The sequence below is a fragment of the Pantherophis guttatus genome, chromosome 17 (assembly GCF_059756535.1).
Source record: "Pantherophis guttatus breed Tessera chromosome 17, ASM5975653v1, whole genome shotgun sequence".
NCBI classification, from domain to species: Eukaryota; Metazoa; Chordata; class Lepidosauria; order Squamata; family Colubridae; genus Pantherophis; species Pantherophis guttatus.
In genome coordinates this window covers 3,960,001-3,972,497 of record NC_142079.1, presented here as the reverse complement: position 1 = coordinate 3,972,497, position 12,497 = coordinate 3,960,001, and the positions used below count along the sequence as shown (strand labels likewise).

General features: G+C 45.2%; 1 protein-coding gene across 15 annotated transcripts in view; it reads left to right on the top strand.

Annotated features, from left to right (window-relative positions):
• Nucleotides 1-12,497, top strand: part of CIT (citron rho-interacting serine/threonine kinase) — a 104,570-nt gene that overhangs the window by 64,868 nt on the left and 27,205 nt on the right. For all 15 annotated transcript variants that reach the window (XM_087880499.1, XM_060685165.2, XM_060685164.2 and 12 more), the window contains 6 exons: nucleotides 3,677-3,874; nucleotides 5,605-5,798; nucleotides 8,719-8,854; nucleotides 9,918-10,022; nucleotides 11,282-11,422; nucleotides 11,565-11,672. In XM_087880499.1, coding sequence (XP_087736625.1) covers nucleotides 3,677-3,874; nucleotides 5,605-5,798; nucleotides 8,719-8,854; nucleotides 9,918-10,022; nucleotides 11,282-11,422; nucleotides 11,565-11,672 — 882 coding nt within the window. The remainder of the gene's footprint in view (nucleotides 1-3,676; nucleotides 3,875-5,604; nucleotides 5,799-8,718; nucleotides 8,855-9,917; nucleotides 10,023-11,281; nucleotides 11,423-11,564; nucleotides 11,673-12,497) is intronic.

Sequence of the window (12,497 nt, the reverse complement as noted above, 5' to 3'; positions counted from 1 at the left end):
CATTTAATACTAACTACTTGGGCCTGGGTCACAACAAAAGCGTCCTGAAAAATGCCCTGAAAACGGTCCCGAAAACGGCCAGCTGGTTTTCGGGTTTCCGGTTTGGGCACTCGGTGCCGAAAAGGTTTGCCATCACTGTCATAGAAGATGCATTAAGACGAACAGATGTGTTACGCTAACCATCTACGCTTGCTGGATTAGGCTATAACTTCTGCCTGTATGGTTTGCCTCCAGGCGCCTCCATCCAAATGTTTTTCTAAGCTGATCAAAAGGATGATAATTCTGTATATTCCTGCTTTTTGCCTCCGGCCCCTGCTCTTCGGAGGCCCACGTGCCTCTGGAAATATAAGCAAAAGCGATTTGTTTGAAATGACTAAATAACTATACCGATTGGTCTATCCGCCTATCTGAGTTACCACGGTAACCTCGAGTGTTGTACCAAGTTTTATAACCACCTTGTAGCATGGGGGGGTGAGGGCGAGAAACCTATTTTCTTATTTATGTCCTCGCGTCTGTTGTCTCTCTTACTAGTAAATTGAAATTCGAACGTGTTAGGCGTTCGATATTATTATTTTTTTTTGCAGGCATTGTTCGTTTCCGACCGATACGAGAAGCTACTCCTAGCGTTTAGTCATACCTGCATCCTTGTATAGAAGGGATATGTGTATCAATGGATTTAAACAAGGAATAGTTGGGGGGGGCCGGTGGAAATCACAATGCATTTCTGCGTTAGCCACATTTCAATTTTATTTATTTACTTACTTACTTATAGCACTTACCGTGTTTCCCCGAAAACGAGACCCTGTCTTATATTTTTTTGAACCCCGAAATAAGGGCTTGAGCTTATTTTCGGGGAGGTCTTATTATTTTGGGGCGCGTGGAGCGAGACGGGGCTTCTCTTGCTGTCTTACCTGATTTCCAGCTCTGTCTCCCTAACCCTAACAAGAGGAAATGGCAGGGACCGTCTGCGCATGAATTTAAATATTTTCAGGGAGGGCTTATTTTCGGGAGGGGGAGGCTTATTTTAGCACATGCGCTCAAAAGCCCGATTGGGCTTATTATCATCGGATGTCTTACTTTAGGGAGAACAGGGTATTTCAGAATTATAATATCAATCTGTAAGTCAACCGCCAACAACCAGGAGGGAAGAGTTTCAGTCTCCCCATCTATACATTTCAAGATAATGGCAATTAACTGGTATATCTAGGAAGAGTAGGAAGGAGGGAAAAACGACCATAAATGTTAATTTCATCCCGTAGAAAGGAAACAGGAGAGAGAAACCTGGAGCCGAGTACTCTTTTGTCTTTCTGAATTCTAACTTGAAAAGTTTTTTTTCCCCCAATGCATTGAAAAGGAAGATTGTCCCTTGAGCAAAGAGCCTCTTTTGTGGTATCCCAGATCCTGCAGCTCAATGTTGCTGCTTTCACAATCCTTCCCTTCAAACGGATGAGGAAGTTCTCAGAACTTCAAGCTTGAAAGATGGCCGCCTTGGTGGTCTCCTTGTGGTCCATCTTTCTATTGTCTCCAACCCACCTGTTAGGAGATGCTTGTTAAAGGTTCCCCTCGCACATCTGTGCTAGTCGTTCCCGACTCTAGGGGGCAGTGCTCATCTCCGTTTCTAAGCCGCTGTCCGAAGATGTCTCCGTGGTCCTGTGGCCGGCATGACTCAACGCCAAAGGTGCACGGAACGCTGTTACCTTCCCGCTAAAGGTGGTCCCTATTTTTCTACTTCCATTTTTTTTAATGTGCTTTTGAACTGCTAGGTTGGCAGAAGCTGGGACAAGTAACGTGAGCTCATCCCATTATCCGGCGCTAGGGATTCAAACCGCTGAACTGCCGACCTTTCGATCGACAAGCTCGGCGTCTTAGCCGCTGAGCTACCGCGTCCCTTGTAGATTCTTGTTAGCTTTATATATTTATCAAAGGGCAAGAAATAGTTCTCTCCCTTCCTGTCCGCCTCCCCACGCAGCTGAACCAAGAAACCAAAAAATTTCAAAAAAATGGAACCTTCTAGATGCAATGAACCAAGAGAAGATGCTCTTAAGGTGGGCAATATCTAAGCACGGGAGCCACGTCGTCAGGATGTTTTTTTTTAATGGCTGTGTGACATTTGCGTTGATTCCTATTCACATCGCTTTATTCCTCGTGTCGATTCTTCCTCTGTGGTTGGGAAGAAAACGGAGACATCGCCATTGGTGGGGAGTCACAACCGTGAGTGCCAAGTTGTGTGCGTTAGGACAACTTTTGACGGAGTGATTTTGTTATTAGTTGGCTCAGTCGAGCGTTGTCTGGAAGCACAATTTCCTTCCAAAATTGTGGGTTTCGCGCTTCAGCCTGTATGTCTTCGTCCAGTCGTTTGCCTCCATTTTCTGACCGGTTTGGTTTATCCAGCGGCATTCAAAACATCTGAGGTGGGCCAAAGCACTTCATCTTCACCCCCATTCTGCTTTAATGAACCCCAGCTTTCTTTGCTTTGTCGCCTGATACTGTGTCTGCCTCTCACTGAAGCGCTTATATTAGCTTTGCCTCTCTAAAATGCGTATGAATGGCGGGTGCTTGTCATATGTCACCCCAAGGTGAACCCTAAATGGGAGAGGGCGGCCGGTTAGCTGTTGGCAACACCCTGTGTTCTGACCCAGCTCCTCAAACACGACAAACCCTCTGAAGTGAACTCAAAGATTCCTTGATTAGAAGCGCCGGCAGCCCCGGCAAAACGTTTCTCTCTCACTGCAGGCTAACAACTCTGTCCGGCAGGGAGATGAATAGTTGTCTGCCGCATCTATTCATCTCCGCCCCCTGCCTTTTATCCCCAGAGCTTCGCTAGCAGCGGTGGCTCTTCCGTCCCGAGGACCGGCCCATAGATTTCCACTGCTCTCCTCTCCTCTGCCTTCTGTGCATCTGCGCGTCAGGCACTGGACCCAGCTGTTCCTCCTCCTCCTCATCAGCCACCTCCAGACCTGGGGGCTGTTGACTCTCCATCTGAGGGCTGACAGACGGCCCACCTCTGTCTGTCTATCACAGCTCCATTCCCTCTTCCCCCTCGGAGCTCTCAGGTTGCCTTGATGCTGACCCTAACTCCCACGCCCCCTCCTCCTCCTCCTCCTCTGATTCGGCTGCTGGAAGGGCCGGTATCCAACAGTTCACAACACCCTGGTTTTCCTCTCTTGTTGAAATAATCTCAAAAAGAGTCACCTAACAGGTAATCTGCCTCTCCACACATCGTCAGTATCCTTCTTACGGAACTTAGCGTCTGTAGTCCACAGTGAGGAGAACATCAGGTTGGGAAACATAAATCCATTTGCTTTATACCGCGGTTCGAACATCTGCAGATCTGGCCAAACAATCATGGGCTGCCAGTTGCTTGCTGCTCTTGCATTCTCCCAACCCGAGGCCGTAGCATGAAAAGTAAACCTCTTAATGTCGGGTGCATCTTAACACATAACAATGGACAGCAGATCTTGAACCCGGGCATGGGTTTAAGCCTCAAGCATGTGCCGTTTTTGCAAAGCTGCATGATAAAAAAAAAAAACAACCTTCCAGAACGCCATTTGATGAAGTTTGGAAGTTGGCTGTCGGAAGACTCGTCGGCTTTTAAGTTCTCCGCCTGTTTTCTTAGATTTGTTTTCTGTTTTTTTTTTTTTCCCCTCCCCGGTGTGTTGTTGTTCTTTTCGTGTAGGTGATTACGGATTTAGAAGAGCAGCTAAACCAGCTGACCGAGGATAACGCTGAGCTGAACAACCAGAACTTCTTCCTCTCCAAGCAGTTAGACGAAGCTTCGGGGGCGAACAACGAGGTGATTCAGTTGCGGAGCGAGGTTGACCATCTCCGTCGCGAGATAACGGAACGGGAGATGCAGCTCACCAGTCAAAAGCAAGTAAGTCCTCCCCGTTTCAGTTTGCAAAGGCCGGTGCTCTCGTTCAACCATCCGACTAAATACATATTAGATGTTAGAACAATTCACCAGTGGAACAACTTGCCTCCAGAAGTTGTGAAGGCTCCAACACTGGAAGTTTTTAAGAAGAGGTTGGATAACCATTTGTCTGAAGTGCTGTAGGGTTTCCTGCCTAAGCAGGGGGTTAGACTAGAAGACCTCCAAGGTCCCTTCCAACTCTGTTTATTCTATTCTATTCTATTCTATTCTATTCTATTCTATTCTATTCTATTCTATTCTAATTTCCTATTCCCTATTCCTATTCCTATTCCTATTCCTATTTCATTGTATTCCATTCCATTTCATTTTATTCCATTCTATTCTGGTTTCTTATTCTATTTCATATTTCTCTTCCCTTCCCTTCCCTTCCCTTCCCTTCCCTTCCCTTCCCTTCCCTTCCCTTCCCTTCCCTTCCCTTCCATTCTATTCTTATTCCAATCTCCTATTCTATTCTATTCTATTCTATTCTATTCTATTCTATTCTATTCTATTTTCTTCTATTCTCTTCTATTCTAATTTCCTATTCCCTATTCCTATTCCTATTCTTATTCCTATTTCATTGTATTCCATTCCATTCCATTTTATTCCATTCTATTCTGGTTTCTTATTCTATTTCATATTTCTCTTCTATTCTATTCTGATTTCTTATTCTATTCTATTCTTTTCTATTCTATTCTATTCTATTCTATTCTATTCTATTCTATTCTATTCTTTCCTATTCCCTATTCCTATTCCTATTCTTATTCTTATTTCTTATTCTGTTCTATTCTATTCTGGTTTCTTATTCTATTCTATTCTATTCTATTCTATTCTATTCTATTCTATTCTATTCTCTATTCTCTATTCTCTATTCTCTATTCCTATTCCTATTCCATTCCATTCTATTCCATTCTATTCTATTCTTTCTATTCTATTGACGTGGTCTGAGAACAGGCGGTATAAACCACTGCATCTGGTTAATTCTTCCCCATTTTATGACCTTGGAAACCCTGCCTCAGATTCTTCTAACACTGCTGTTCCCCTCTCCTACCTAACATGCACCATCCAGAACCATGCCATCATGTGCCTCTTTCCTTGAAGAGGTTCAGTAAATGTTAAGAACCTCTTGGCAAGGAATCTAAAGGAGCTTTATTTTAGACGAGGATTATGCTCTCGATTATGAGCGGTGCGGTGGCAGCACTCGTCTCCCAGTCAGGAGGCTGTGAGTTCAATCCTAGGTAGAGACAGATATTTCTCTCTCTCGGCCCAATGAGAATATATCTGCTGAATAAAACTCTGCATTGGCAACAGGGAGGGCATCCGGCCAGTAAACACTCGGCTAGCTCCATTCAGTTGGCCAGTCTCCACCCCGCAAGGGATTATGGGGTCTTTAAAAGAAGATATAAGCCTTAATGCTGAGTGGTGCGGTGGCCTAGCCGTGGAGCGCTTGCCTCACAATCGGGAGGTTGTGAGTTCGATCCCTGGTAGAGACAGATATTTCTCTCTCTCGGCACATGAGAATGTATTCTGCTGATTATAACTCCGTACTGGCGACAGGAAGGGCATCCGGCCAGTAAACCCTCAGCTCCATTCAGTTGCCCAGACTCCACTCATTAAAAGGAGGTGATGGTTATGCTCTCGAGCTGAACTTCACAGGGGAGAAAAAAAATAATCTGCTGGGGATTTATTTTTAGACCATGGAGGCCTTAAAGACCACCTGTACTATGCTGGAGGAGCAAGTGATGGATCTGGAGGCTCTGAACGACGAGCTCTTGGAGAAGGAGCGCCAGTGGGAGGCGTGGAGAAGTGTTCTGGGAGACGAGAAGACCCAGTTTGAGTGCCGGGTGCGGGAACTCCAGAGGATGTTGGATACGGAGAAGCAGAGCAGGTACGCGTTCTCTTCGGTTTGGGGTTTGGGTAAACGCAAAACGGTGGAAAAGGAAGGGGGGTTGAAAAACAGGATGTTAAAAAAATCCACGAGAACCTCTGGAAGACGGTGAATTCAATAAAGGAGAACATCTGTAGCTCAGGGTTGAAACGAGGGGTCCTTGGCGCTCTCCGAGCTTGGTGGTTTTCTTGCGGACGTTTCATTACCCAGCTAAGTAACATCATCATGTGTTTGACCTCGGGGAGGGCGGGAGGGGGGCGTGGCCAGAGTGGGCATCACTTGTGTTGAGTGGCACTTGTGATGGCCAAGTGCTAAGCCAGGATTTCCCTCAGACCCTCCCTCATTCTAATTATTTCCTTCCCTTCCCTTTCCTTCCCTTCCCTTCCCTTCCCTTCCCTTCCCTTCTTCCTTTTCTTTCTTTTCCTTTCCTTCCCTTCCCTTCCCTTCCCTTCTTCTTTTCCTTTCCTTTCCTTTCCTTCCCTTCCCTTCTTCCTTTTCTTTCTTTTCCTTCCCTTCCCTTCCCTTCTTCTTTTCCTTTCCTTCCCTTCCCCTCCCTTCCCTTCCCCTCCCTTCCCTTCCCTTCCCTCCCTCCCTCCCTCCTTCCTTCCTTCTCTTCTTTTTCCACCCTTCTTCATTCTTCTTTCTTCTTCCTTCCCACCTCCTTATTTTTCCTTTCTTGCTCTCTTCCCATCTTCCCTTCTTTTTCTTCGTCTTTCTCTTTTCTCCTTCCCTGTCCCTTCTTGCGTGCTCAAATGCAAAAGGGGAAACATTTCTCCTTTTGTTTTGTTTTTAGCTTGTTTTGCTAGCCCTCCGCCAGCGAAAACGGAGCCCGGGGGGGGGGCTGCGCCTCCACCCCCCCCCCACTCCCCCTGAGCTCCGTTTCAACTGGCAGAGGCACCGCGTGCCAGTCCTTCGCTGTTTCCAGGACAGCACCACAGGCTGGATCCGGCCCCCATGCCTTGAGTTTTGACACCCCTGTTTTAAACGAAGTATCTCTTCTCAAGATGAATTTACAGCGTAGTATTTTTCCGGTCGCTTTTTCAGAAAGGAAACATGGACGGGGGGAATGGGGAAAAGGTTTTAAAGAGTTTCAGGAAGCCAGGCTGTTGCAGCCTCGCTTTCTAAACCCGTTTATTCTTGGGCTCTTGATTAACATATATAGGCTATATACAGAACTTTATGCAAGAGCATGACGTCGGGATACAGGGATTGGCTATTTGCCAGCCTCCTTCATATAACCGACGCCATCTGGCCCTCATTTTTCTTCCGGATTCTCACGGTGCCAACTTGGTTCTCGTTCAGCAGAGAGCAGGTGTGGATAAGATGTAGGAAACCTAGGAAGAAGCACTTGAATTGCCACTTAACCACTTTTTTTATATAAAGGGAATGATGGAGAGCCTCCTGTCATATTAATTTAATTAGCAATTTTATGATGTTTGTGTGTCTATATTTTTCTTGACTGTACACCGCCTTGAGTCCTACGGGAGAAAGGCGGTATAGAAATATAATAATAAATAAATAATAATAAATATTGCATTACAGTCTGGTTTGGAAGCATTACTGCTTCGGACAGACAGGAAGGCTGTACGAGAGAGTGGTGAGGACAGCAGAAAATATTATTGGGAGTTCACTTCCTTCTATCCAGGACGTGGCATATAAGCGATGCTTGAGCAGGGTCCCCAGGATTGTGTGGGACGCTACACATCCTCTTCATGACCTGTTTTCCTTCTGGGAGGGGTCTTCGTGGTATCCGAAGCTGAACATCCAAAGTCGGGCACTGCTTTGTTCGCTATAGCAACTCTCAAGTTTCCTCTTCCCGCTATCTATTCAGGATGGACAGTGATTAATATTTATATGTATTTATATATTAGGGCATACCCTGTTTTCCCCAAAATAAGACATCCCCCTGATAATAAGCCCAACCGGCCTTTGGAGCATATGGCAATAAGGCCAAGCGCTTATTTCAGGGTTCAAAAAAATATAAGACAGGGTCTTATTTTTGGGGGAAACACGGCAGGTATATATGTATGTACATAGCATGTGAATGTGCATGTTATTATGCATGTGTACACTTTTGAGAGCAGGTAACAAAGATTATCTATCAGCTATCAGTTGTTTGTCTGTCCGTCCATCCATCCATCCTATCTATCTATCTATCTATCTATCTATCTATCTATCTATCTATCTATCATCTATCACCTATTTATCTCTCTATCCATCATCTCTCTATCATCTATCACCCATTTATCTATCATCTCTCTATCATCTATCTATCTATCTATCTATCTATCTATCTATCTATCATCTATCGTCTATCACCTATTAATCTATCTATCATCTCTCTATCTATCATCTATCACCTATTTATCTCTCTATCCATCATCTCTCTATCATCTATCACCCATTTATCTATCATCTCTCTATCTCTCTATCATCTATCTATCTATCTATCATCTATCGTCTATCTATCACCTATTAATCTATCTATCATCTCTCTATCTATCATCTATCACCTATTTATCTCTCTATCCATCATCTCTCTATCATCTATCACCCATTTATCTATCATCTCTCTATCTCTCTATCATCTATCTATCTATCTATCTATCACCTATTTATCTACCTATCTATCATCTATCTATCATCTATCGTCTATCTATCTATCACCTATTTATCTATCATCTATCTATTACCTATTTATCTACCTATCTATCATCTATCTATCTATCATCTATCGTCTATCTATCACCTATTAATCTATCTATCATCTAGCTATCAAATGATGGCTTTCTGGCCTTCAAAAGAAAGGGTTTGGCTCTCTGCAAACTCCTTTCCTACTGATTCCATCCTTCTTGGGATCCTGGAAGGGAAGCAGACCGCACGAGTGGAATAAAGTCAGTGCTTATTCTCTTTCATCCAGGGTGCGAGCCGACCAGCGAATCACGGAATCCCGCCAAGTCGTGGAGCTCGCGGTGAAAGAACATAAAGCGGAGATCTTGGCTCTCCAGCAAGCATTAAAGGAACAGAAGCTGAAAGCTGAGAGTCTCTCTGACAAGGTCGGTCGCTTAGCCAGGTTCACTTAACCATTGTGTGACTAACTTAACGAATGCAGCGATTCGCTTAACAACCTTGTGGAGAGAGGTGGTAAAATGGGGCAAAACTTACTTAACAACTGTCTCGCTTAGCCACAGAAATTTGGGGCTCAATTGTGGTTGTAAGTCAAGGACTGCTTGTATTGGCTGATGTTGTCCCAGAAAGCTCGGTTTCTTTTTGTGATGACCTGGGGCGTGGCACAAAGGCAACACAGCCAGAGAATAAGTTCGCTCGCACAGAGAGGGCCTCCTCAGGGTGCCGTCGGCCAAACAGTGTCGGCTGGCGACCCCCAGGGGCACAGCCTTCTCTGTGGCAGCACCCGCCCTCTGGAACGACCTGCCCCCTGAGATACGCACGATACCAGACCTCCGGACTTTTCGTCGGGCCCTGAAAACACACCTATTCCATCTAGCCGGGCTGGCTTGATCCCATCCTCCCAGTTTTAATTGAATTCGGTTTTAATTGGGTTGTTTTTAATATCTTGGGCCGAAATTATTTGTTTTTTAAATTGTTTTTAAATTTTATATGCAATGTTTTATCTTGGCTGTACACCGCCCTGAGTCCCGCAGGAGAAGGGCGGGATAGAAATAAAATAAAATAAATAAAAATAAATAAATAAATATTGTTGTAAGTCAATGATTATTGTTGTAAATCAAGAGCCTGTAGTACAGTGGACTAAAGCACTGTTATTAACATCTGCTGCCTGCAATTACTGCAAGTTCGAATCTCACCAGGCTCAAGGTTGACTCAGCCTTCCATCCTTTCTAAGGTAGGTGAAATGAGGACCCAGTTTGTGAGGGCAATAAGCTGACTTTGTATAAATATACAAAAGTATGAAGGCTGTTGTTTAACGCATTGTAAGCCGCCCCGAGTCTCCGGAGAAGGGCGGCATATAAATCAATTTTTTTAAAAAAAAGGATTTAGAAAATGGGGGGTGGAGAGAGAGAGAGAGACGAGTAGATTCAGAAAAGATTGGCTTTTCATGCCAGCGTCTGTTGAGCCCGTCCCCTTCCCTGTCCTAACCAGCTGAATGACTTGGAGAAGAAGCACGCCATGCTGGAGATGAATGCCCGGAGCTTACAGCAGAAGCTTGAAACGGAACGCGAACTCAAACAGAGGCTTCTGGAAGAGGTAAAGTCTCCTGCTCCCTACCCGAAAGACCGTGACTCCTTTCTGCAAGATTGAAACTGGCAAACTGGATTTGAATTCCTCCTGGAATCATTATCTTATCAGCTGGGGGTTTAAATTGCTGGTTTTCAAATTGGCAGCTTTGAGAGGCGCAGACTCCTGCGGACGGAGGGATAGGAGTCTGCACATCTTAAAGTTGCCGAAGTTGGGAAATACTAGTTTAAATTTTGATATAACCCCAAAATATGGCCCCTCCCTCCCTCCCTCTCTTATAATTGTTTGAAATTGTTACTTTCAAATCTCCTCCTTTCTGTCTTTCTCACCTTTCTTTCCATCCTTCCCTCCCTCCCTTATAAACTTTATCTCTTTCAATTCCTCCTTTCTGTCTTCCTTCCTTCCTTCCTTCTTCCCTCCCTCCCTTATAAACTTTCGCTTCATCTCTTTCAATTCTTCTTCCTTCCTTCCTTCCTTCTTTATAATTGTTATCTTGATCACTTTTAATTCTCCTTCCTTCCTCCCTTATAAACTTTCTCTTTATCTCTTTCAATTCTTCTTCCTTCCTTCCTTATAATGGTTATCTTTATCACTTTCAATTCTCCTTCCTCCCTCCCTCCCTTATAATCTCTCTTTCAATTCTTTTCCTTTCTTCCTTCCTTCCTTCCTTCCTTCCTTCCTTCCTATCTCTCTTTCAATTCTTCTCCTTTCTGTCTTTCTTCCTTCCTCCTTCCCTCCCTCCCTCCCTATTTTCTTCTTAAGCTCCAGACTTTCCTTCCTTCTCTTTTTCCCTATCTCATCTCCTTCCTTCCTTCCTTCCTCCCTTCCTCCCTTATAATCTCTCTTTCAATCCTTCTCCTTTCTGTCTTCCTTCCTCTTTTATAATCTCTCTTTCAATTCTTCTCCTTTCTGTCTTCCTTCCTTCCTCCCTCCCTCCCTCCCTCCCTATTTTCTTCTTAAATTCCAGACTTTCCTTCCTTCTTTTTCCCTAACTCATCTCCTTCCTCCCTCCCTCTCTTCCTTATAATCTCTCTTTCAATCCTTCTCCTTTGTGTCTTCCTCCCTCCCTTCCTCCCTCTCTCCCTCAACTCCAGACTTTCCTTCCTTCTCTTTTTCCCTATCTCATCTCCTCCCTCCCTTCCTCCCTCCCAGTTTTATCATCTCTCTTTCAATCCTTTTCCTTTCTGTCTTTCTCTTAATCCTCCCTCCCTCCCTCCCTCCGAATACTATTTTATCATAGCCGTCCTGGGTTTTTCTCTCCTTCCCAGCAAGCCAAGCTGCAGCAGCAGATGGATTTGCAGAAAAACCACATCTTCCGTCTGACGCAAGGCCTTCAAGAGGCTTTGGACAGGGCCGATCTTTTGAAGACCGAAAGGAGCGACTTGGAATACCAGCTGGAAAATATTCAGGTGAGAGAAGAAAGCATCGCGCAGGCCCCCGAGAATAATTTTATACGGATTTCGCTTTTTAACGTTTCGGCTCGGGTTTGTTTTGGACACCTTTGGTGATTCCTGGTTTTTTTTATTTTCTCCCCTTTTTCGTGTCGCAAAGGTCCTGTATTCCCACGAGAAAGTGAAAATGGAAGGCACTATTTCCCAGCAAACCAAGCTTATAGATTTCCTCCAAGCGAAGATGGATCAGCCGGCCAAGAAGAAAAAGGTGTGGAAAATATATGAACGCAAAAAAAAAATTAACCAGCAGGCAGGAGGCAGCAGCTCGCTGTCCAAAATGCTAAGGCTGGGGGAATGAAGGGGGCTTCCAGATGGCCCCCAAATCCCATTGGATTCCCCCCCCCCCCCCGAAGGCTCCTTAAGTTTGTCTTTGGACCCCGGCCTCTGTAGTTGCCTTGTGTACAAGCGGTCCTTGACTTAACAACCGGTCACTTAGAGGCCATTCAGAGTTACAACGCCACTGGGAAAAGTGACCTATGACCGTTTTTCACACTTAACGACCGTTGTAGCATCCCTAGAGTAACGTGATCAAAATTGAGATGCTTGGCAACGGACTCGTATTTTTGATGGTCGCCGTGTCCCCCGGGGGAGGGGAGGGGGGCTGCGTGATCCGCTTTTGCGACCTTCTGACAAGCGAAGTCGATGGGGCAGCCCAGATTTGCTTAACGACCAGGTTACTCATTGAACGACTGCAGTGATTCACTTAGCAAACTGCAGCTAGAAAGGTCCTAAAATGGGGCAGCACTTACTTAACAGCAGCGGAAAGGTTGGGCTCAATCGCGGTTATAAATTGAGGACTAACTGTACTAATCCGGGCAAGTGGCTGTCCGGTTTCCTCTTCTTGTGAGCCTGGGTGATGATCTCTGTGAGACCAAGCTGGGGGGAGAAATTATCTTTAAAATGCTTGACCAGGCAATTGGGGGAGGAGGAGGAGGGGAGAAGGAAGAGGGGAGGAGAGAGGAGGAAAGGAGAAGGAGGGGAGGAGAGGAGAGGAGAAGAACGGAGGAGAAAGAGGGGAGAAAGAAGGAAGTGG